This window comes from Cervus canadensis, chromosome 1 (assembly GCF_019320065.1).
Source record: "Cervus canadensis isolate Bull #8, Minnesota chromosome 1, ASM1932006v1, whole genome shotgun sequence".
Taxonomy (NCBI): Eukaryota; Metazoa; Chordata; class Mammalia; order Artiodactyla; family Cervidae; genus Cervus; species Cervus canadensis.
Genome location: NC_057386.1, coordinates 125118486 through 125140368, shown reverse-complemented (window position 1 = coordinate 125140368; position 21883 = coordinate 125118486). Strand labels below are relative to the sequence as shown.

The 21883-nt window shown below is 41.8% G+C and overlaps 2 protein-coding genes across 5 annotated transcripts in view; both read left to right on the top strand.

Moving 5' to 3' along the window:
• Nucleotides 1-9538, top strand: part of CLIP1 (CAP-Gly domain containing linker protein 1) — a 114687-nt gene extending 105149 nt beyond the window's left edge. For all 4 annotated transcript variants that reach the window (XM_043441651.1, XM_043441661.1, XM_043441643.1 and 1 more), the window contains 5 exons: nt 3432-3549; nt 3628-3778; nt 4295-4344; nt 6651-6775; nt 7575-9538. In XM_043441651.1, the coding sequence (XP_043297586.1) occupies nt 3432-3549; nt 3628-3778; nt 4295-4344; nt 6651-6775; nt 7575-7800 (670 nt within the window). In that variant the 3' untranslated portion in view covers nt 7801-9538. The remainder of the gene's footprint in view (nt 1-3431; nt 3550-3627; nt 3779-4294; nt 4345-6650; nt 6776-7574) is intronic.
• A 4547-nt stretch (nt 9539-14085) lies between these two features.
• Nucleotides 14086-21883, top strand: part of VPS33A (VPS33A core subunit of CORVET and HOPS complexes) — a 29367-nt gene continuing 21569 nt past the window's right edge. The window contains exons 1-4 of the mRNA XM_043441595.1: nt 14086-14255; nt 17777-17842; nt 18497-18624; nt 20080-20266. Of these exons, the coding sequence (XP_043297530.1) occupies nt 14154-14255; nt 17777-17842; nt 18497-18624; nt 20080-20266 (483 nt within the window). The 5' untranslated portion in view covers nt 14086-14153. The remainder of the gene's footprint in view (nt 14256-17776; nt 17843-18496; nt 18625-20079; nt 20267-21883) is intronic.

Here is a 21883-nt window from a genome sequence, read left to right as displayed (position 1 = left end):
AAATCTTAGATGTGGGCTGTAGAGTCAGGATTAATTCTTCGGGCGACCCACCAAGATTCCCGTCAGGAAGGAAGACCGGTGGGCAGTCCCGCCTGCCAGTCCTGAAGAGGGCACTGCCCCTCCAGCTCACTCCGCTCGCTGTGGGTTGCTAAGTGTCTGACTGTCTCGAGCTTGCGCTACTTATCAATGCTCATCTCACCCCCTCTCTTTTCCCTTTCCTACACTTGCTTCCCTTGCTCTATCTGTGTGTCTTTAATGGTAAGACTAAAGAAAGTCTATCCACGTTATAATAAATAAATTTCATATATTTTTTAGTAAACCAAGTTGTTGTATATATTTTTTGGCTGCCTTTGTCCCTCTGTGTCTTGCTTTTGTTTTGAAAAATATCCTCAGCAGTACACACACACACACACACACACGCACGCACGCACATATCTTTTTTATATCTCTATATACAGCACAGAACTTCAGTGCAAATTTAGTTCTCCTTGCTGTATTTGCAGTTCTCTTCATGTTCCTAATATTTGGTTCTTGTTATCTTGCATTTTTAAAGCTTGCCCCGTAACACTTTAAGGTATTTCCTTCATTACCGGAATTTATTTCTTATGTAAGTAGTAAGGAAAGAATCTGGGTTATACGTTGTCTTGGGGGAAAGATTTCTGGCCCCTGAAGCCCTTCTTTCATGTTATGTTTATCTTCCCTCCTTGATATTTTTAGTAAGGCCAAGTCACTCAAGCCAGAGTCGCTTTAAAGTAACACAGGCCCTCTTGTCAATGTGGTGTGTGACTCAGGTGTCAGTCATGTTGGCAGAACTAGTTTAGTTTAGACCATTTTCGTTTGCACAGTGGGATTTGAGCTCAGGCATCGCCTAAGATGCTGACATTGAAGACCTGTCACCAAGAGGAACTGCCAGGGTCTATTTGTCCCTTCAGAATTTGGTATACAAATCACAAGTCAGATCCCTTTCTTAACCACCCACCTTTTGATGACTTTTGTCCAAGAAATATCTGTTTGCTATCTTCTTAGAAGGCAGCCTCGCTTAGAGGCCATATGTATGTGGGGATAAGCAAACAGACACTTGTGTCTTTTTCTTCTGCCAGCTGATGGCGTCCTTATCCTCCCTAACACAAAGATTTAGAAGAATCTAAATCTGCTAATTCCCCAATCCTGGTATTTCTCAGTAAAAATATTTAAAATCACATTGTTCAAATTTGAGTTGAATTTACAAGTGTATCTCTTGAAATTGTTTGCTTTGAAATAATTCCTTTATTATTTTACAAAGAAGCAGAAAGTAAAAATGGCCAAATCATGGAAATACAAGCTCTTACTTTTAGTGGCCTTATTACACTTTGCCTAATGTGCTGTATATAGCAAGGAATTGAAATAGATTTTACAATAGAATAAACTACCAAATGTCCTTTAATAGAAACATAAGGAGCAGAAGATTTATTGAATCTTCAGATAAAAACAGATATTTACTTTCCAGATAGAAAAAGATGCCTATACATTCCTTTCACTTAAAGGGAATTTTTTCTTTGGGGGTTTTTTGTTTTTTGTTTTACTTAAACACGATCCTCTTTCGTAGTGAGGTGTCATGCAGTTAGTAATTTAACAGCACCAAGTGTTCATATAACACTTGGGTGTTGAATTCAAGACATTATCTGTAAGTCTCAGATTCTTTTCTTACTACTTATTCTGGGGTATAAGTGTAAGCCACACACTGAGATAAATACAACACTTATATTTCCCATCTTTGTGTAGAACTTCAATTTACCATAAACCATGAGAATTCTGTAATTCGTGTGCCGGATATCTTGGGTCTCACTAACCAGACATACATTCTGCCATTTCTAACCTGGGCCTCAGTTTCTGATCCCTCCAGTCGGTTCTAAGACAGACCGAACCACTACACACTCCATGTTCACCCAGCTCCTCCCAATAGAACTGGGAGCGATTTTTCTCTTTGCACCATGAACTCTCACTGATGGTTATCCATGTGAAGGCAGTGCCTTAGGTTGTAAGACCCGAGGGCTAGCTAGGAAATTTTCCTCCAGTAATGTTTTTCCCCAAATATTTTTGTGATACAAGGTCTTTTTTCCTCTTGTTTCACACTGCATGTAATTTTAAAAAAAACCACACAACTTATTTCAAAATTTGAGGTTTCCAGGAGCCGCAAATCTAGTACAGAGGGTCCTACGTTCCCTTCTCTCATCTTCCCTTCACATGCCCATCTTAGCACCCCTGGGCCTTTGATCCAAACTGAGAGAGTAACATTGGTTCAGACCTCTTAGCCAAAGTCTAGACGTTGTTAAGATTTCCCCAGTTTTTCCACTCATGTCCTTTTTTCTCTCCCAGGATCCAGTCTAGGAGACCCCATCGCCTTTAGTTGTCACATCTCCTTAGTCTCCTCCAATCTGTGACACCTCCTCAGTCTTTCCTTGGCTTTTGTGACACTGGCACTTTTGAATTTTCACCACAAAAATGTAAATAAAAGCACACACATTTATAAACACACAGTAGCCTCCTGCCCTTCGGGGTCGTCTCTGTTGTGTCCCTCCTTCCCTGTCTTCCCTTCATCTCTCCCTTTCTTTTCCCACTCCCCTGACTCCAAGAAACATCTTCCTCTCCTGGAAAGCCTGGTGCCCCTCCCTGTGCTGATAACCAGATGCTGGGGTGGCCTGAGAACAGGCTCCCCGTGCACTGACCTGCTCCCTCCAGGTGTCCCCCCAAGCTTCCATTCTGCAGCTGGAAATCCATCTTCACATTTCTGTCCTAGCTTTTTTGGTAATTTACCTTTCATTTCTATGAGCAAGTGAAGGTCCTCTTCAGAGTCTTCATGGACGAAAAGTAATGATCCTTCAGTTTGAATAGTGGTCATAATCTCTACTACTGTTTTGGCCCATAAGATCTCCAAAACACACTCTGGGAACTTGCTCAAAGTTACTGAAATTAGTGAGAACCAATCGATACTTCCAGCATAAAACTGCTCTGCATGATGTCTGTATAATCGCTTTGCATGTGTGTATTTTAATTGTTGTTATTGCCTGGTAATCAAGAAATAACAGAATTCATCTGGGAGGGGGGTTAGATTTTTTTTTTTTTTTAATAATTCTTTGCGGGGTGCAACAGTCTTGTTTTTTTAATTCGTCTTCCGAAGTTATTAACTTGTTTCTTTAAATTCAAATGGATACAATGATATGCAGATTCTGGTATATCTCTGCATAGGTAAACTTTTTCTCCCCTCACAGTAAGTAAAACTTCAAGTAAAATTTCACCAGCATAATAGCCTTAACCCCCCTGTAAAACTTCCCTGTGATACTTTCTCCCCTTACATTAAGCTAAAGTTAATTGAGTGTTTTTCTCCGACCCTTGTACTCTGACCACCCTCTTGGTTGATTTCTGGAATTTTTTTGAACTCTTTGGTCTTTTAGAGAATCCAAGTTAATAAAAGACGCAGATGAAGAAAAAGCTTCCTTGCAGAAATCCATCAGTATCACTAGTGCCTTACTCACAGAAAAGGATGCGGAGCTGGAAAAGCTGAGAAATGAGGTAGGGTACCCGCCTCAGGGAGCCTTCCCGCGGCCTGCCTGCGCCCGGGCCGAGCCTAAGCCAGCCCATGTGTTTCAGGTCACGGTGCTCAGGGGAGAGAACGCGTCCGCCAAGTCCTTGCATTCAGTTGTTCAGTCTCTAGAGTCTGATAAGGTGAAGCTTGAGCTCAAGGTAAAGAACTTGGAGCTTCAACTCAAAGAAAACAAGAGGCAGCTCAGCAGCTCCTCAGGTAACGTGACCGCCGCCGCCTCCAGGGAGGAGCTCTTCCCGGGGTAGAGCTGCCCTTGGAAGGAGGCACCCGCGCCGCCCCTCGGACGGGCCCCCCGGGCCTGGGCTCTCCCGCGCCTTCATCCGGGGAGACCCCACTCAAGGGGGCGCGCCTGCCTCTCCGCACTTCCGGACCTTCCCGCGGTCCTGAGCGTTGGCGGAAATCTATCTGAGACAGTAGGGGACTGCTGCCCTGTCGGGAGCGACCGGGGGTTCCGAGAGTGCCCTGCCGGGAGGAGAACATGACAGACGTGACAGGCCACCCAGCCAGCAGAGGGCCAGCCCGAGAGGGCGCCGCCGTGCCTCAGGGGGCCGGATATGGGACAGGAACTCCAGACGCGTGCTCAGAGGCGCCTCTGGGGATTCCACACCAGAAGGAGTTTCTCCCGCTGGCCCTTTCGTTGTAAGAACAAGGAAACAAGATGGGATGGCAATTTTTTAAAATATCCCCCCTCCCCGTTTTTTTTCTTAACATAAGGTAATACTGATACTCAGGCAGAAGAGGACGAAAGAGCCCAGGAGAGTCAGGTAATATGCCTTCCTTTTGATTTGCTTGTTTTTTTGTTTTGTTTTTTTTAATCATTTAATCTTTTGACTAGGTAATGTATTCATATGGTCTGAACATTGAACAGTATTAAAAATATATACACTGTAAAAAAAAACAAAAAAACTGTCCCTCCAAACACCATCCCTCTGCTACTCAGTTTCCAACCCCCTAAACAGATAATCAGGGTTATTACTGTCTTTTTAAATTTTTTCAGAGATTTTTTTTTAATGTATATACAAACCAAGACTAATAGTCTTTCCCCTTCTTTGTTACACAAATGGCATATAAACTGGTCTCTTAGTTTTTACAGGTGTATAGTATTCCGTTATATGGAGAGATATATATATATATATATACACACACACACCATAATTTAATCAGTCCTCATTAGTTGACGTGACTTTGGGATGTTTCTGATCTTTCAGGTGCATTATAAACAACGCTATAGTGTACTGTCTTGCACAGCTATCGTATTATAGCTGTACTGATATTTCTTTAGGATTAGTTCCTAGAAGTAGAATTACTCTGTTTTAAAGGTTCCTTCCTCATCTTTACCTTAAAAAGACAGTTCTTGAAAACTGTTTCCTAAAGCCAAAATTATCAAAAGAGCTTTAATTGTAAAAGTGGGATTACATGGAGGTAAGCTATTCTATTTTTGGAAATGGATGGCATCACAGACTTAATGGACATGAGTTTGAGTAAACTCTGGGAGTTGGTGATGGACAGGGAGGCCTGGCGTACTGCAGTCCATGGGTCGCAAAGAGTTGGACACGACTAAGCGACTGAACTGAACTGATAGCCCAGAAGTAATAAACATGTATTTTCAGTGTTAATTATATATTTTGGACATATTTATCCCATTAAAATTCAAAGGTACAAAAGCCATCTTTCACTTTTAAATAAAAGAGAAACTCAGTGAGTTGGTGATTTGTTGTGACATCTCCTTTGAAAGGCATGTAAGAATTCAACCAATAGCCTAACTTTAATCCTGGCTAGCATTGTCTCTGCTTAGTTTATATGTCTAATGAGCACAAAATTAACAATGTTTTCTCTCCCCCTCTTCCTTTCTGCTTCCGTTTGTTTCATCTGCCACTGCCAACACTTTTCTTCCCATCAGCAAATGGTTGGTTTTATGTTTCCTAATTTGTGAGCATGTATGTGAGTGTGTGTATGTGTGGCTTCCCACTGTACTTCCATTTTATGGCTTTTTTGCCCCCCTTCCTGATATGATACGTAGCTCCCAACAGGATATAGTCTTACAAAATACAGTTTGAGAAGTGAGATAAGAGTCAGTGGGTCTGCCTTCAAGGTCAGAAGGGATATTCTGCAGAGAATAACAAAGCCAGTGATTTCTAGCTTTGTTTTGTAACTGCCCCAGTGGGAGAAAAAGGCCAAATATTTCTTTGAAAAATAACTACTGGATGGGCCAAAAAGTTTGTTCAGATTTTTCATCTTACAGAAAAACCCCAAATGAACTTTATGGCCAACCCAATATGTGTGTATGAGTGTGCACACACACACATACACATAATATTTTTTTAAATTGTAAAGTAGGGTTTTTTTTCCTGATGGACAGTTAGATAAATGAGACGTTTTCATTGTTTGTAGAAGAGAGGAGAAACCGTTTTTAAGTTAAAGTGCCCTTGCTTTGAAACGTCAGACAAGAGCATTTCCTCCTGGTGGTCATCTCCTTACCCCACTGCCCCGAGTCTGGGCCCCGCTCCCCTGAACGCTGCCCTCTCAGTGTGTGCCTGCATCAGTTGAAGGGGAGCTTAAGTCTTCTCTTTAAAATCCTTCTTTTGGGACTTCCCTGGCAGTCCAGTGGTTAAGACTCCTCTCTTCCATTGCAGGGGGCACGAGTTCAATCCCTGGTCAGGGAACTAAGATCCCACATGCCATGGGGTGCGGCCAAAAACAGAAAAACCCCAAAACAGCTCCTTCCTTTTTCTCTGAAGACCCACTTACCATTCCACCATAACTAATAAGTGAATGTTAAATTGTGGTCTGAGGAGAATTTATGTAAGCTTTTTCAAATCTACAACACGTGAAAGTCCTGGATTGGTTCTACAGTTTAGCTGAACAAGTAACTAGTTGTGCTTTTTGTGCAATTGTGTGTGTGTGTGTGTGTATATAAACATATTTAAAAAGGGTTGAGTCACGGCTGTTGCTGGCCCCTGTGACTTCAGCACACTCTGCATCCACCGCCTGAGTATAATTGCTGACTTCTTGATGCTCCAGGGTACATATTTCAGGCATTTTACACATTTTCTTCCCTCAAACAAATTAGATTGACTTCCTCAATTCAGTAATAGTAGACCTTCAGAGGAAGAATCAGGACCTCAAGATGAAGGTGGAGATGATGTCAGAAGCAGCCTTGAACGGGAACGGGGATGACCTGAACAATTACGACAGGTATTTCGTGTTCAGCGATGCTGGGTGGAACCTTAGTTCGGTCTGAATACGTGTGTGTTTTTAAAGTTAGGTTCTCCAGACAGAGAAGGACAGATGTTGCTTCTATGTGGAATCTAAAAAAAAAAAAATGGTACAAACTTACTTGCAAAACAGAAATAGAGTCACAGATGTAGAAAACAGTCTTATGGTCAGCAGGGTGTAAGGGGAGGAGGGATAAATTGGCAGACTGGGATTGCCATATACACACTACTATATATAAAATAGATAACTAATAACGATCTACTGTTACAGCACAGGGAACTCTACTCAATACTCTGTGGTGAACTATATGGGAAAAGAATCTATAAAAAAAGTGGATATATGCATATATATGGCTGGTTCACTTTACCGTACAGCAGAAGGTTACACAACACTGTAAATCAACTATAATCCAATAAAAACTAAAAGAAAAGGAAAATATACATATAACTGAGTCACTTTGCTATGCAGCAGAAAATTAATGAAACATTATAAATCAACTGTACTTCAATATTTTTTTAAAAAGTTAGGTTCTCCAATGGATTGGAGAAACAATTGCTTTGTGATTATTTGGCCATAAACTGACTTCTACAAATCTGGCAAGAGAGTGGAAATGGTTTGATCTGAAGATTTTAAATGCGGACCCTAGTACTTGTACTTGAGGCTCTGCAGAGTGGGCCAGAATCCTTGCTTGTGTTTTATTCATTACAAATGATACTGTCTCTTGAATTTCTTCTGAGGGAGATGAGTTTCTGATCATACACATTGGTAACATTTGCAGCGATGACCAGGAAAAACAGTCCAAGAAGAAACCCCGCCTCTTCTGTGACATATGTGACTGCTTTGATCTCCATGACACAGAGGATTGTCCCACCCAGGCCCAGATGTCTGAGGACCCTCCCCACTCCACACACCACGGCAGTCGGAGCGAGGAACGCCCATACTGTGACATCTGCGAGATGTTTGGGCACTGGGCTGCCAACTGCAATGACGACGAGACCTTCTGATGAAGCCTCCCACCCAGAACTGGGCTCTCTCAGATGTGCTAGCGTGTAGGCAACTGACCACCAGCATTATGTGTGCAGACTTCAGGAGAACTCACGTTATTTTTGACCTCCATCAACAAATCTAAGAAAATATTTTGATCTTCCACCGAATCGCCCTTTTTGTCTCCCCATATAATAAATAAGGGCGATTTTCACCTCTGATTTTTGTCTTCTTGATTTTTAAAAAGTATTCCATTGCACCAGATGCCATTACACTCATCGTCCCTATGAGGGAGACCTCACAGAACGACTCCAACCCTGCCAGTACCTTATTTAAGTTAACTTTAAATTATGCCGTTCCCCTTCATATTTGCACTAAAATATTTCCAGGCTGCATTTGTATATTTAGATGTTTGGGTTAAGCTTTGACACTGGAATGAGTTGGAAAAAAAAAGTATGCCACTTTGCATTTTCATCTACTCATTTATTTTATTTTTAGTCAGAGAAATAGCTGAGTTCTTTGCACTACCCGACGTCAGTAGTGCCTTTATTTAAGGCTTGATTATACTTTTAGGTGTGATTATAAAATCATGAACCAGGTAAAGGGAGGGGGAAGCCCCCAGACTGCTGTGGGGACGTTTTCTTATAATCTCGATGCTGCACCCACTTTACTCTACTGTGGTGTTTTGTTTATCAGTTTTGCATAATTTCAGCTTCTATATATTATATGTATATATTTTTGTAAAATCTATATTTTGGGAAAAAATCCTATACAGTATGTCTTTCTTTTCAGATTTTTATCTTTATGAAAAAGGAAACACTTAAAATGTTCATCAGGACATCACGGGCTAGGCCAGGATCAGCATCACGTGGCTTCGCAGCTGTGTGTTCTCTCTTTTCATTTTCTTTCTTTATCAGGAATAAGTAACTGGGAGAATTTTCTCCAGATTTTGTTTTTCTTCTCCAACAAATATCCCCAGCAGTCGGTTAATTAGATAATAAGCCACTCTAAAACACCTAAATGAACCAATCTACAATCTGTACAAGTTTTTTTTTTTTTTTTTACTGTGTTTTTAGATGAATGTACGATGTGAAATTCAACATTAAGAGTTTTGGATTTTCTTATCACAAAAAATAAAATGAAGGACCTCAACCACAAGTTTAGCAACCAGTTTGAATCTATTTATCTTCATTTGAATGTCTTTTAGAATATGTAAAAAGTAATAAATAAATGTATCTTCCAGGAGACATGTATAATAAGAACTTCTATAATTGTATATATGCCTTTGATGTATTTTCCCCTTCTGATTATCAGCTATGTGTTTGACAAGTGAAAAATAAATATGTAATCAGTTGAAATTTGGAATTATAAACAAACATATCATAATAGGAACTGTCTCACAAACACAAAATGTAAAGCAGTATTAAAATCCAAGCAAACAGGTGTTCTGTATCTACTTGAATAAATGGTTATTCTTTTTTGCCAGTGTAGTAGACTGGTATTATTCTCAGGTTTATTTGTCCTAATGGTTTTTCTTTAAATGAGCAAGCACCAGAGGTCCAAATAGCAATTTCTACTGCAGTCTGTTGAGAAACTGCTTTTAAGAAATTATCTCAAAGCATTCTGTGACCCACTCAGCATAAAATAAATACCCAAGGTGGTTATCCATTGCTTTGTCTCACTATTATTACCTGACAGAAATGTAAGTGTCACTGTGCAGTACCAACTACCTATTAAAGAATGAAGTGTGCAAAGAAACTGAAAGCTCCTGTGATATTTACCAAAATGATGACTGAACCAAGCAATCTGGTTTTATGAGCTATGATCCCTGCACAGGTAGATATTTCCAAAGCAGAGATACCAGTTGAACATGACCAAAAAAATACCCTGACAGTAGTCCTTGACTTCAGCATTGACAGAACTGATGAAAAGACTCAAACTATTAATCTACACTTATTGTGATCATTTCTCTCTCTCTCTCTCTCTCTATATATATATATATATCTCAAATCATGTTGTACACCTAAAATGAATCTTAAATGTCAATTATATCTCAATAAGAAATACATTTTAAAAAGAAAATTTCTAACACTAAACAAATTATTTTGAAATTAAATATGTTTGGGACTTCACTGGTTGCCCAGTGGTTGAGGCCCAGTGGTTTAAATTCAGGAGGCACAGTTTCCATCCCTGGTTGGATCCTGATGATGCATGGTGAGTCCGAAAATTTTTGATAGTCAAGTATTTTTGATAGAGTCAAGTTGAGAGTGGATGTATGTAAATATGTGTAACTGATTATCACCTCCAAATTCCACTCTGCTTATTCATATGTGAGAAAAAAAAAAGTGAGTGTGTTAGTTGCTCAGTGTTGGTTGACGCTTTGTGACCCCTGGAATGTAGCCCACCAGGCGCCTCTGTCCATGGGATTCTCTAGGCAATAATACTGCAGTTCAGTCGCTCAATCATGTCCAACTCTTTGCAACTCCATGGACGGCAGTACGCCAGGCTTCCCTGTCCATCACCGACTCCCAAAGCTTACTCAAACTCATTTCCATTGAGTCGGTGATGCCATCCAACCATCTCAACCTCTGTCATCCCCTTCTCCTGCCTTCAATCATTCCCAGCATCAGGGTCTTTTCAAATGAGTCAGTTCTTTGCATCAAGTGGCCAAAGTATTGGGAGTTTCAGCTTCAGCATCCTTCCAGTCCTTCCAGTGAATATTCAGGACGGATTTCCTTTAGGATGGACTGGGTGTGTAGCTGCTGTTCCCTTCTCCAGGGGATCTTCCCCACCCAGGGACTGAGACCTCCTCTAAGTCTCCTGCATTAGCAAGTGGATGCTTTAGCATTAGCAGCACCAAGGTAATTGCTTATTGCATCCTTTCTTCATAACAGTGTATAGAGGATTGAAGGGAGCCAGGCAAGACCAAAAGTTTTCAAGCCTCATTCAGTTCCGTTGCTCACTTGTGTCTGACTCTGCGACCCCATGGACTACACAGCACACCAGGCCTCCCTGTCCATAACAAACTCCCAGAGTTTATTAAACTCATGTCCATTGAGTCACTGATGCCATCCAACCATCTCATCCTCTGTAGTCCCCTTCTCCTGCCTTCAATCTTTCCCAGCATCAGGGTCTTTTCAAATGAGTCAATTCTTCACATCAGGTGGCCAAAGTACTGGAGTTTCAGTTTCAGCATCAGTCCTTCCAATGAATATCCAGGACTGATTTCCTTTAGGATGGACTGGTTGGATCTCCTTGCAGTCCAAGGGACTCTCAAGAGTCTTCTCCAACACCACAGTTCAAAAGCATCAGTTCTTTGGCGCTCAGCTTTCTTTATAGTCCAACTCTCACATTCATATATGACTACTGAAAAAACTACAGCTTTGACTAGATGGATCTTTGTTGGCAAAGTAATGTCTCTGCTTTTTGAAATGCTGTCTAGGTGGGTCATAGCTTTTCTTCCAAGGAGCAAGAGTCTTTTAATTTCATGGCTGCAATCACCATCTGCAGTGATTTTAGAGCCCCCCAAAATAAAGTCACTCTTCCCACTGTTTTCCCATCTATTTGCCATGAAGTGATGGGACCAGATGCCATGATCTTAGTTTTCTGAATGTTGAATTTCAAGCCAACTTTTTCACTCTCCTCTTTCACTTTCATCAAGAGGCTCTTTAGTTCTTCACTTTTTGCCTTCAGTGTGGTGTCATCTGCATATCTGAGGTTATTGGTATTTCTCCTGGCAATCTTGATTCCAGTTTGTGGTTCTTCCAGCCCAGCATTTCTCATGATGTACTCTGCATATAAGTTAAATAAGCGGGGTAACAATATACAACCTTGACATACTTGACGTACTCCTTTCCCAATTTGAAACCAGTCTGTTGTTCCATGTCTAGTTCTAACTGTTGCTTCCTGAACTACATACAGACTTCCCAAGAGGCAGGTCAGGTGGTCTGGTATTCCCATCTCTTGAAGAATTTTCCAGTTTGTTGTGATCCACACAGTCAAAGGCTTTGGTGTAGTCAATAAAGCAGATGTTTTTCTGGAACTCACTTTTTCTATGACCCAACGGATGTTGGCAATTTGATCTCTGATTCCTCTGCCTTTTCTAAATCCAGCTTGAACATCTGGAAGTTCACGGTTCACGTACTGTTGAAGCTTGGCTTGGAAAGTTTTGAGCATTACTTTAGTAGCATATGAGATGAGTGCAATTGTGTGGTAGTTTGAACATTCTTTGGCATTGCCTTTATTTGAGATTGGAATGAATACTGATCTTTTCCAGTCCTGTGACCACTGCTGAGTTTTCCAAATTTGCTGGCATACTGAGTGCAGCACTTTCACAGCATCATCTTTTAGGATTTGAAATAGCTCAACTGGAATTCCATCACCTCCACTAGCTTTGTTCTTAGTAATGCTTCATAAGGCCCACTTGACTTTGCATTCCAGAATGTCTGGCTCTAAGTGAGTGATCATACCATCGTGATCATCTGGGTCATGAAGATCTTTTTGTATAGTTCTGTGTATTCTTGCCACCTCTTCTTAATATATTCTGCTTTTGTTAGATCCATACCATTTCTGTCCTTTATTGTGCCCATCTTTGTATGAAATGTTCCCTTGGTATCTCTAATTTTCTTGAAGAGATCTCTGGTCTTTCCCGTTCTATTGTTTTCCTCTATTTCTTTGCACTGATCACTGAGGAAGGCTTTGTTTTTGATCTCTCCTTGCTATTCTTTGGAACTCTGCATTCAGATGGGTATATCTTTTCTTTTCTCCTTTGCCTTTCACTTCTCTTCTTGTCACAGCTATTTGTAAGGCCTCCTCAGACAACCATTTTGCCTTTTTGCATTTCCTTTTCTTGGGGATGGTCTTGATCCCTGCCTCCTGTACAATGTCATGAACCTCCGTCCATAGTTCTTCAGGCACTCTATCAGATCTAATCCCTTGAATCTATTTCTCTCTTATACTGTACAATCATAAGGGATTTGATTTAAGTCATACCTGAATGGTCTAGTGGTTTTCCCTACTTTCTTCAATTTGTCTGAATTTGGCAATAAGCCTCTTTCACCAGATCCCAAATAGCCAGTTAAACACTCAAAGTATTGAAAAGCATATATCTTTCTAATAAGCTATTTATTGAGTATTTGTTAAGTTACAGGCACCCTGCTAAGCCTTGTACATAGATTACATGATGTAGATTACATCCTGTTTCGTCTTTGCAACTCACCAGGTAACATGTGAATTTTACCTGAATTTTACATTGGATAGTAGTTATGTGAAATACCATGTCGTATATATGTCTACTAGGAACAGCTAAACAGACAAGTAACTCTAGGTTCCCTCAGCCCTTAGCCATTTTTGTAGATTTTAGCCTACAAACTCAAAACAGCAAAGTGCAGGACCTTTAGATTGCTATAATTTAAAAGATTTATTAAAAGATTTAAAAGATTGCTATAATTTAAAAATTGGAAGTAAAGTTATGACCAACCTAGACAGCATATTAAAAAGCAGAGACATTAATTTGCCAACAAAGGTCTATCTGGTCAAAGCTATGGTTTTCCCAGTAGTCAAATATGGATGTGAGAGTTGACTATAAAGAAAGTCGAGCGCCTAAGAATTGATGCTTTTGAACTGTGGTGTTGGAGAAGACTCTTGAGAGTCCCTTGGACAGCAAGGAGATCCAACCAGTCCATCCTAAAAGATATCAGTCCTGAATATTCACTGGAAGGACTGATACTGAAGCTGAAACTACAGTACTTTGGCCACCTGATGCGAGGAACTGACTCATTTGAAAAGACCCTGATGCTGGGAAAGATTGAAGGCAGGAGGAGAAGGGGACTACAGAGGATGAGATGGTTGGATGTCTTTAGCGACTCAGTGGACATGAGTTTGAGTAAACTCTAGGAGTTGGTGATGGACAGGGAGGCCTGGCGTGCTGCAGTCCATGGGGTCTCAAAGAGTTGGACACGACTGAGCGACTAAACTGAATGACTGAAAAGATTTCCATTCAAATATAGCTTCGTTATCATTTTACAGAGAGTATACTCGCTGCTAAGAAGAAAGCCTCGATTTTTAAACCGGACGTGCAGGATCTAGTCTCTGTCCTTAAACTCAACCAGCACCCAGCCCCGGTGCTCCGGACTGTGGAGAAGTCTGAAACGGGTCTTAGGATGCCTCGGAACCGACGCGGTCGAGGAAAGAGGCGGGCACTAGGACCCGGAGGGAGAGTGGCAGATGCCCGCCCATTCCGGTTTTCCGGGTTTGGCGTGCTGGCAGCGGCTCTGGTCACGTGAACCTGCGGTCACGTGACAGAATCGCTGGCCCACACGTAGGGGAATGCAGATCTGGTTGGAGTAGGGGGTAAAGGGGGCGGTGGGGCAAGATGGCGGCACACTTGTCCTACGGGCGAGTGAACCTCAATGTGCTGCGCGAGGCTGTGCGTCGCGAGCTGCGCGAGTTCCTGGACAAGTGCGCGGGAAGCAAGGTGAGGGACAGTGCGCGGCGACACCGCCGTCCGGCCTGGCCTCATCCGGTCCCTAACTGCCTGGGCTCCAAGTGTACTAGGTCCCCTAGGGCTTCCAGGGAGGAGACCTGGCGGAAACGATAAGTCGGGGAGAGGGGCCCATTGGTGGGGCTTCCATCGCTAAGTACGCGTGGCATCGCTGTTGTTTCGTGGCTGCAGAATAAGCCACCGTGTTGTCGCAGCCCTTCGTGAACCAGCTTGTGACAGGTGCCCCTCAGGTCCAGAGAGGCGGATCCGGTGCCCCTCCGCCCAGTTCCCACCCGAGATATTGGAACTGGGGAGGCGGCCCCGCCCAGGAACGTAGCTGCACCGGTGTCCATTCATTACAAAGATCATACGTGTCGTTATAGATCATATCCTCTAAAGAATGAACATAAACTACCAACACCTTGCAATCTGCTGCTCACTTGAATTGTGAGAAGTTGTAACTATCTGGGATTTTTAATGTCAGCTTACTTAAATAGTATTTTTTTTTTTTTTTTGCTTGTTAGATGTTTCTTAGCACCCAACTCACAGTGGAATCAGAAACCGTAGATCAGGGACTTCACAGGACTTCTTTTAAGTGGTATTACCTCCCTCCTCTCCCCTTAGCATTTATCAGTCTTCCTAAGTAACTGGCAATATAACTCTGAAGAGAAGAGGAAAATTGGGGAAATTCAGCAGTCAGTATTAGAAAAAATAGGACCCCAAGAAATGGAGTGAGTGCTAGCAGCTATGGAGAGAAAACAAAGGCAGGCTAAGTCCTAGGCGCCCAGTTCCAGCTCATTAAATAACTCTGAAATCTGAATGAGATCATGGATTGTATCAGTGTCCATACCCTGGTTGTAATATCTATTGTACTATGTTTTGCGAAATGTTTGCATTGGGGGAAACTGGACAAAGCATATTGGGTCTCCCTGTATTGTTTCTTTCAACTGAGTATTTGTAATTCTACAGATGTCTCAATAAAACTTTCAATTTAAAAACGAAAGAAAAAGAACTGACACTGGACTTGAGCAGTAGAAATGCTCAGAGGGTCCCGGAGCAGTGCTCCGTGAGGTCTTTCTGTCCCAGGCTGGAGACCTGACTTCTTCATGCTGTTTATATTCAAGGTCCTAATATGGCCTTGGACCTTTTTAAAAAATTAATCTATCTATTTTTATTTTTGTTTGCGTTGGGTCTTCGTTGTTGCCTGTGAGCTTTCTCTAGTTGCAGAGTTTGGGGCTACTCTCTAGTTTCGGTGTGCGGGCTTCTTCCTGATGTGGCTTGTCTTGTGGAGCACGGGCTCTCGGTGCACAGGCTTCAGTAGTCGCAGCATGCAGGCTCAGTAGTTGTGGCTTGCTGGCTCTAAGGCATGTGAGCTTCCAGTAGTTTTCAGCATGGGGGCTCATTAGTTGTGGTTCAAGGGTCCTCGAGCGTGCAGACTTCAGTAGTTGCAGTACTTGAGCTCAGTGGTTGTGGCGCATGGGCTTAGCTGTTCTGAGGCATATAGAATCTTCCCAGACCAGAGATCAAACCCATGTCCTGCGCATGGCAGGCGGACTTCCATCCGCTGTGCCGCCAGGGAGTCCTGGACATGTTACTTAAACTTTCTGAGCCTTTAAAATTTTTCTCTTGTCAAAATAAACTTTGTAATACCTATATCAGAGGTTTTAGTTTTTATAATTGAATTGTATGCCGCTTATAAAATAGTAGATTGAACTGTTGCATTTGGCGGTTTCCATGTGGTTCAGTCTAATAATAATACCGTGACACAGATACACAGCAAACTACAGTTCCTTGTTTCCTTTAATTGTTCAGTCGCTCAGTCATGTCCGACTCTTTGCAACCCCATGGACTTTAGCACTCCAGGCTTCCCTGTCCTTCACCATCTCCTGGAGCTTGCTCAAACTCATGTCCATTGAGTCAGTGTTGCCATTCAACCATCTCATCCTCTGTTGTTGCCTTTTCCTCCTGCCTTCAATCTTTCCCAGCATCAGGGTCTTTTCAGCTATTCACATCAGATGGCCAAAGTCTTGGAGCTTCAGCTTCAGCATCAGTCCTTCCAATGAATATTCAGGGTTTATTTCCTTTAGGACTGACTGGTTTGATCTCCTTGCAATCCAAGGGACTCTCAAGAGTCTTCTTCAGCACCACAGTTCAAAAGCCTCAGTTCTTCAGTGTTCAGCCTTCTTTATAGTCCAACTCTTGCATCTATACATGACTACTGGAAAAACCATAGCTTTGATTAGACTGAGCTTTGTTGACAAAGTAGTGTCTCTGCTTTTTAATATGCTCTCTAGGTTGGTCATAGCTTTTCTTCCAAGGAGCACGCGTCTTTTAATTTCTTGACTGCAGTGATTTTTTAGCCCAAGAAAATAAAATCTGGCACTGTTTTCATTGTTTCCCCATGTATCAACCATGAAGTGGTGGAACTAGATGCCGTGATCTTTGTCTTTTGAATGTTGAGTTTTAAGCCGGCTTTTTCACTCTCTTTCACCTTCATCAAGAGGCTCTTTAGTTCCTCTTTACTTTCTGCCATAAGGGTGGTGTCATCTGCATATTTGAGGTTATTGATATTTCTCCCGGCAATCTTGATTCTACTTTGTGCTTCATCCAGCCCAGCGTTTCACATGGTGTACTATGCATATAAGTTAAATAAGCAGGGTGATAATATACAACCTTGATGTTCTCCTTTCCCAATTTTGAACGAGTCTGTTGTTCCATGTCTGGTTCTAACTGTTGCTTCTTGACCTGCACACAGCTTTCTCAGGACGCAGGTCAGGTTGTTTGGTATTCCCATCTCTTGAAGAATTTGCCAGTTTGTTATAATCCACACAAAGGCTTTAGCATAGCCAGTAAAGCAGAAGTAGATGTTTTTCTGGAATTCTCTTGCTTTTTTAATGATCCAATGGAAGTTGACAATTTGATCTCTGGTTCCTCTGCCTTTTCAAAATCCAGCTTGAACGTCTGGAAGTTCTTGGTTCATGTATTATTGAAGCCTCCCTTGGAGAATTTTGAGCATTACTTTGCTAGCATGTCAAATGAGTGCAACTGTGCAGTAGTTTTAACATTCTTTGGCATTGCCTTTCTTTGGGATTGGAATGAAAACTGACCTTTCCCAGTCCTGTGGCCACTGCTGAGTTTTCCGTATTTGCTGGCATATTGAGTGCAACACTTTAACAGCATCCTCTTTTAGGATTTGAAATAGCTCAGCTGGAATTCCATCACCTCCACTAGCTTTGTTCCTAGTGATGCTTTCTAAGGCCCACTTGGCTTCAAAGGACAGTGATTAAATCTTAATTTTCCTATGACCGCCAGTGACATTACTTGCCCTGATGCTGTTTTTTGTTTGTTTGTTTTGTTTTAAGATCCGCACAATATAAATGTGACCAGAGCTAGTTACAGTCTTTGTTTATTCAGACCTTGAGGGCAGTAGTTCGACTATGTATGACTGCCATTTTCTGTTGATATTGTTGAAATTCTTGATATTAACTGTAATGTTCATTTCTTTCCTCTTGTAGGCAATAGTTTGGGATGAGTATCTCACTGGACCCTTTGGCCTGATTGCACAGTATTCACTGTTGAAGGTAAGTGAACTGTTTGGGTTTTGTTCAGGAATTAATAACTCTGTACTTCAGCAATAATAGTAAGATTTTACATCTCCTCCTGAGTAAACAGCTTGCAGGGCTGTTTGGTCTTTATAAACACAGATGCTAATGTATGGCTAACATTTTGTATTCAGTGATCCTTTGGTTAATGATTCTGTATTGATCCTAATTGCTCTTGTTGTTGTTGTTTAGTCTCTAAGTCGTGTCTGACTTTTCTGTGACCCTTTAGACTGTAGCCCACCAGGCTCCTCTGTCCATGGGATCCCTGGCCAGAATGTTGGAATGGGCTGCCATCTCCTTCTTCAGGGGATCTTCCTGACCCAGGGATCAAACCTGCATCTCCTGCATTAGGAGGCGGATTCTTTACCACTGAGCCACCACAGAAGTCTAGCATTATATGACTGTTACCTGGTATCTTTGATACTTTATCGCGTTAGAGTCATTTATACTCAAAGACTGTCACAGTGACTTCATCCTGAAACCTTACTGTTAATATAACTGGCTTTGGGAAATCTAAATTTTGAGAACAAAGCATTGATGTGCGTTGACTGGGAGTGTTTCTGATGTCCGAGTGTGACCATGATACTTAAAGTTGAGTGATTTTGTTAACCTTTTGTGTATGTGTTTTCTTAGGAACATGAAGTGGAAAAAATGTTTACGCTTAAAGGAAGTCGTTTGCCAGCAGCCGATGTCAAGAATATAATATTTTTTGTCAGACCCAGGCTAGAATTGATGGATATCATTGCTGAAAACGTGCTCAGGTATCTCAGAACTTATGTTTGCGCCAGTAGGAGTTAATCCTTCTAATGATTTTAATGTCCTAAGCTTTTCATTGTCAACCCCTTCTCTTGCCAGTGCCTTGGATGGTGGTCTTTGGCTTCTTGTTTATTTGTTTTTAATATTCATTTATCTGGTCATGCTGTGTCTTAGTTGCAGCACTCAGGACCTTCGATCTTCGTTGTGGCATGTGGGGTCTTCAGTTGCAGCATGCAAACTCTTTTTCTTTTTTTTTTTTAATATTTATTTATTGGCTGTGCTGGTTCTTTGTTGCTGCACATGGGCTTTTTTGGTTTCAGAGAGTGAGTTCTACTCTCTAGTTGTGATGTGCGGGCTTCTCTTTGCAGCAGCTGCTCTTGTAGTGGAGCACGGACTCAAGGGCACGTGGGCCTCAGGTGTTGCCGCTCATGGGCTCCAGAGTGCAGGCTTTGTAGCTGTGGTACATGGGCTTAGTTGTTCATGGCACGTGGGATCTTCCCAGACCAGGAATTGAACCAGTGTTTCCTGCATTGCCGGGCAGTTCCTTCACCACTGGCCCATCAGGGAAACCCATGCGAACCCTTCTTTGGGATCTAGATTCCTTATCAGGGGTTGAACCCAAGCCCCCTGCATTGGGAGAGCAGAGTCTTAGACCCTGGACCACCAAAGACGTCCCAGAAAGTGGTCTTTTAGAAAAACTAGGACAGACGTGGAAAAATACAAGAATGGAAATAGGAAACTTGTGACATTGTTCAAACAGTCTGAGAGGGCAGTCATCATAAAACTGCATTCTTTTAGGACAGCTAAAAGTTTGGATATGTATCAGTAGAAAGGACCCTGGTTTTAAAAATGAACAACAACAACAAAAAAGCCTAGCTCTAATGGTTATACTGATTACAAGGTGCTTGAATTTTATAAGCAAAGTAAGAGCTGATTAAAATTTAATATAGCATCCAGTCTAGAGAGGAAGTTCTCCCAGCTCCGTCTGCACTCTGTGATATAATCGATTGATGTAGCTCCTAAAATCTTAAAAGCCATATGGGCTATTTTGAGAAGTCCACTGTCAAGGAGAGGAGAAAGAAGAGTCAAGAGTGAGCTTTCATTTTAAAAGGAGTCTCTGTGGCTGCATTGGTTTGGTTAAAGAACCATTTGTTTTGAATAAGACACAGATACCCCATTTCAGTAAACCTCAGAGCTTTAATGCCCCTGAAAATAGTTAAAGAGAGAGCTAGAAAATACACATATTGGCTGTGAATCAATGCTTGGTTTCCTGTCAGGGGAAAAAAAAAAAAGAGCAAGAAAGTGACTGTAACTGTTTGGGTCTGAAAGTCAATGTCGTATGTTTATCTCACCTGCATTTATTTAGTGCTTTCTGTGTGCACGGCAGTGGGGACAGAGTAAGTGAAATAGTCCAAGACTCTAGGGAGCTCATAAGCTAACAAATGTTCCTTCTTTTGCAGTGAAGACAGACGTGGCCCAGCAAGAGATTTCCACATTTTGTTCGTGCCACGACGTAGCTTATTGTGCGAACAACGGTTGAAGGATCTGGGTGTTTTGGGATCCTTTATTCATAGGGAAGAGTACAGCCTAGATCTCATTCCTTTTGATGGGGATCTCCTATCCATGGAATCGGAGGGTGCATTCAAAGTAAGTTTGGCATTTTCTGTTTTAATATCAGGCTGTGATTTTTGCCAAATTTATGAGCTTGATGGTCATTTTCATCTCAGATGTATAGCAGAATGATTCAGTATTTTTGCAGATTATATTCTATTATGGGTTATTATATTAGCACAATATACATTAGCACAATATATTATATTATATTGTGCTGTACAGTATATCCTTGTAGCTTATTTATTTTTTTTTGAACTAGTTGGTATCTGTTAGTCCCATACCCCTAACTTGTCCCTCCCCTCTTCTATGCCCTGCTAGTTTCTTATCTTGCCTTTTTTTTTGGATGGGGGGTGGTGAAGTAGGAAAGAATAGCTTTATTGCTTTGCCAGGCAAAGGGGGCCACAGTGGGCTACTGCCCTCAAAACTGTGTATCCCCTCCTGGAGGGAGTAGTGAGGAGTTTTATAGCAATGGTCCAAAGAGGGCACGATCAACTTGTGGACACTCTTCTGATTGGTCAGTGGTGAGGTAAATGGGAGTCAGCATCATCAGCCTTCTGATTCCAATGGGTCTGGAGTCTGCATGCTTAATGAGCAGCATACAGTTAAGTTTTGCCACCTGGTGGGGGTGTCAGTATCTGGTGTCTGGACTTACTGAGGCTCAGGTTCTTTGTTTCTCAGCACAGAAGGAATTCAGTGAGAGGCAAAGGGATAGGCAAGAAGTAGATTTATTAATAAAGGACACTTGTAAGAGATGCAAGCCGGCAGGCGAGGGAGCTCTGCCACTACTCGTTGGTTTTCTATGTCTGTAAGTCTGTTTCTGTTTTGTGTATACATTCATGGTATTATCTTTTTAGATTCCACATATGAGTGACATCACATAGTGTTTGTCTTTCTCTGTCTTATTTCGCTAGGCATAATATTCTCTAGGTCCATCCATGTTTCTACAAATGGCACTATTTCATTCTTTTTTAATGGATGAGTAATATTCCATCGTACACTTGCTAAATTGCTTCAGTTATATCCAACTCTGTGTGACCCTTTGTACTGTAGCTCTCCAAGCTCCTTTGTCCATGGCATTCTCCAGACAAGAATACTGGAGTGGGTTGCCATGCCCTCCTCCAGGGGATCTTCCCAACCCAGGGATTGAACCCAGGTCTCCTGCATTGGCAGGCGGGTTCTTTACCACTAGTGCCACCTGGGAAGCCCAATATTCCATTGTGTGTGTGTGTTTGTGTATGTGTATATATATACAGACACATACACACATATATATGTGTGTGTGTATATATATATATATATCTCCACACACCCCCTATCTTCATAATCCATTCATCTGTTAATGAGCACTTGGGTCACTTCCATGTCTGTTGTAATTAGTACTCTTATGAATGTTGGGGTACATACAGTATCTTTTCAAATTAGTGTTTTTGTTTTTTCCAGATATATATCTGGGAGTGGGATTGCTATTTCATATGGCAATTTTAGTTTTTTAAGGAACCTTCATACTGTTTTCCATAGTGGCTGCACCAATTTATATTCCCACCAGGAACGTAGGAGGGTTCCCTTTCCCTTTTCTCCATACCCCTCCAGCATTGATTATTTGTGGGCTTTTTAATGCTGGCCGTTCTCACTGGTGGAAGGTGGTACCTC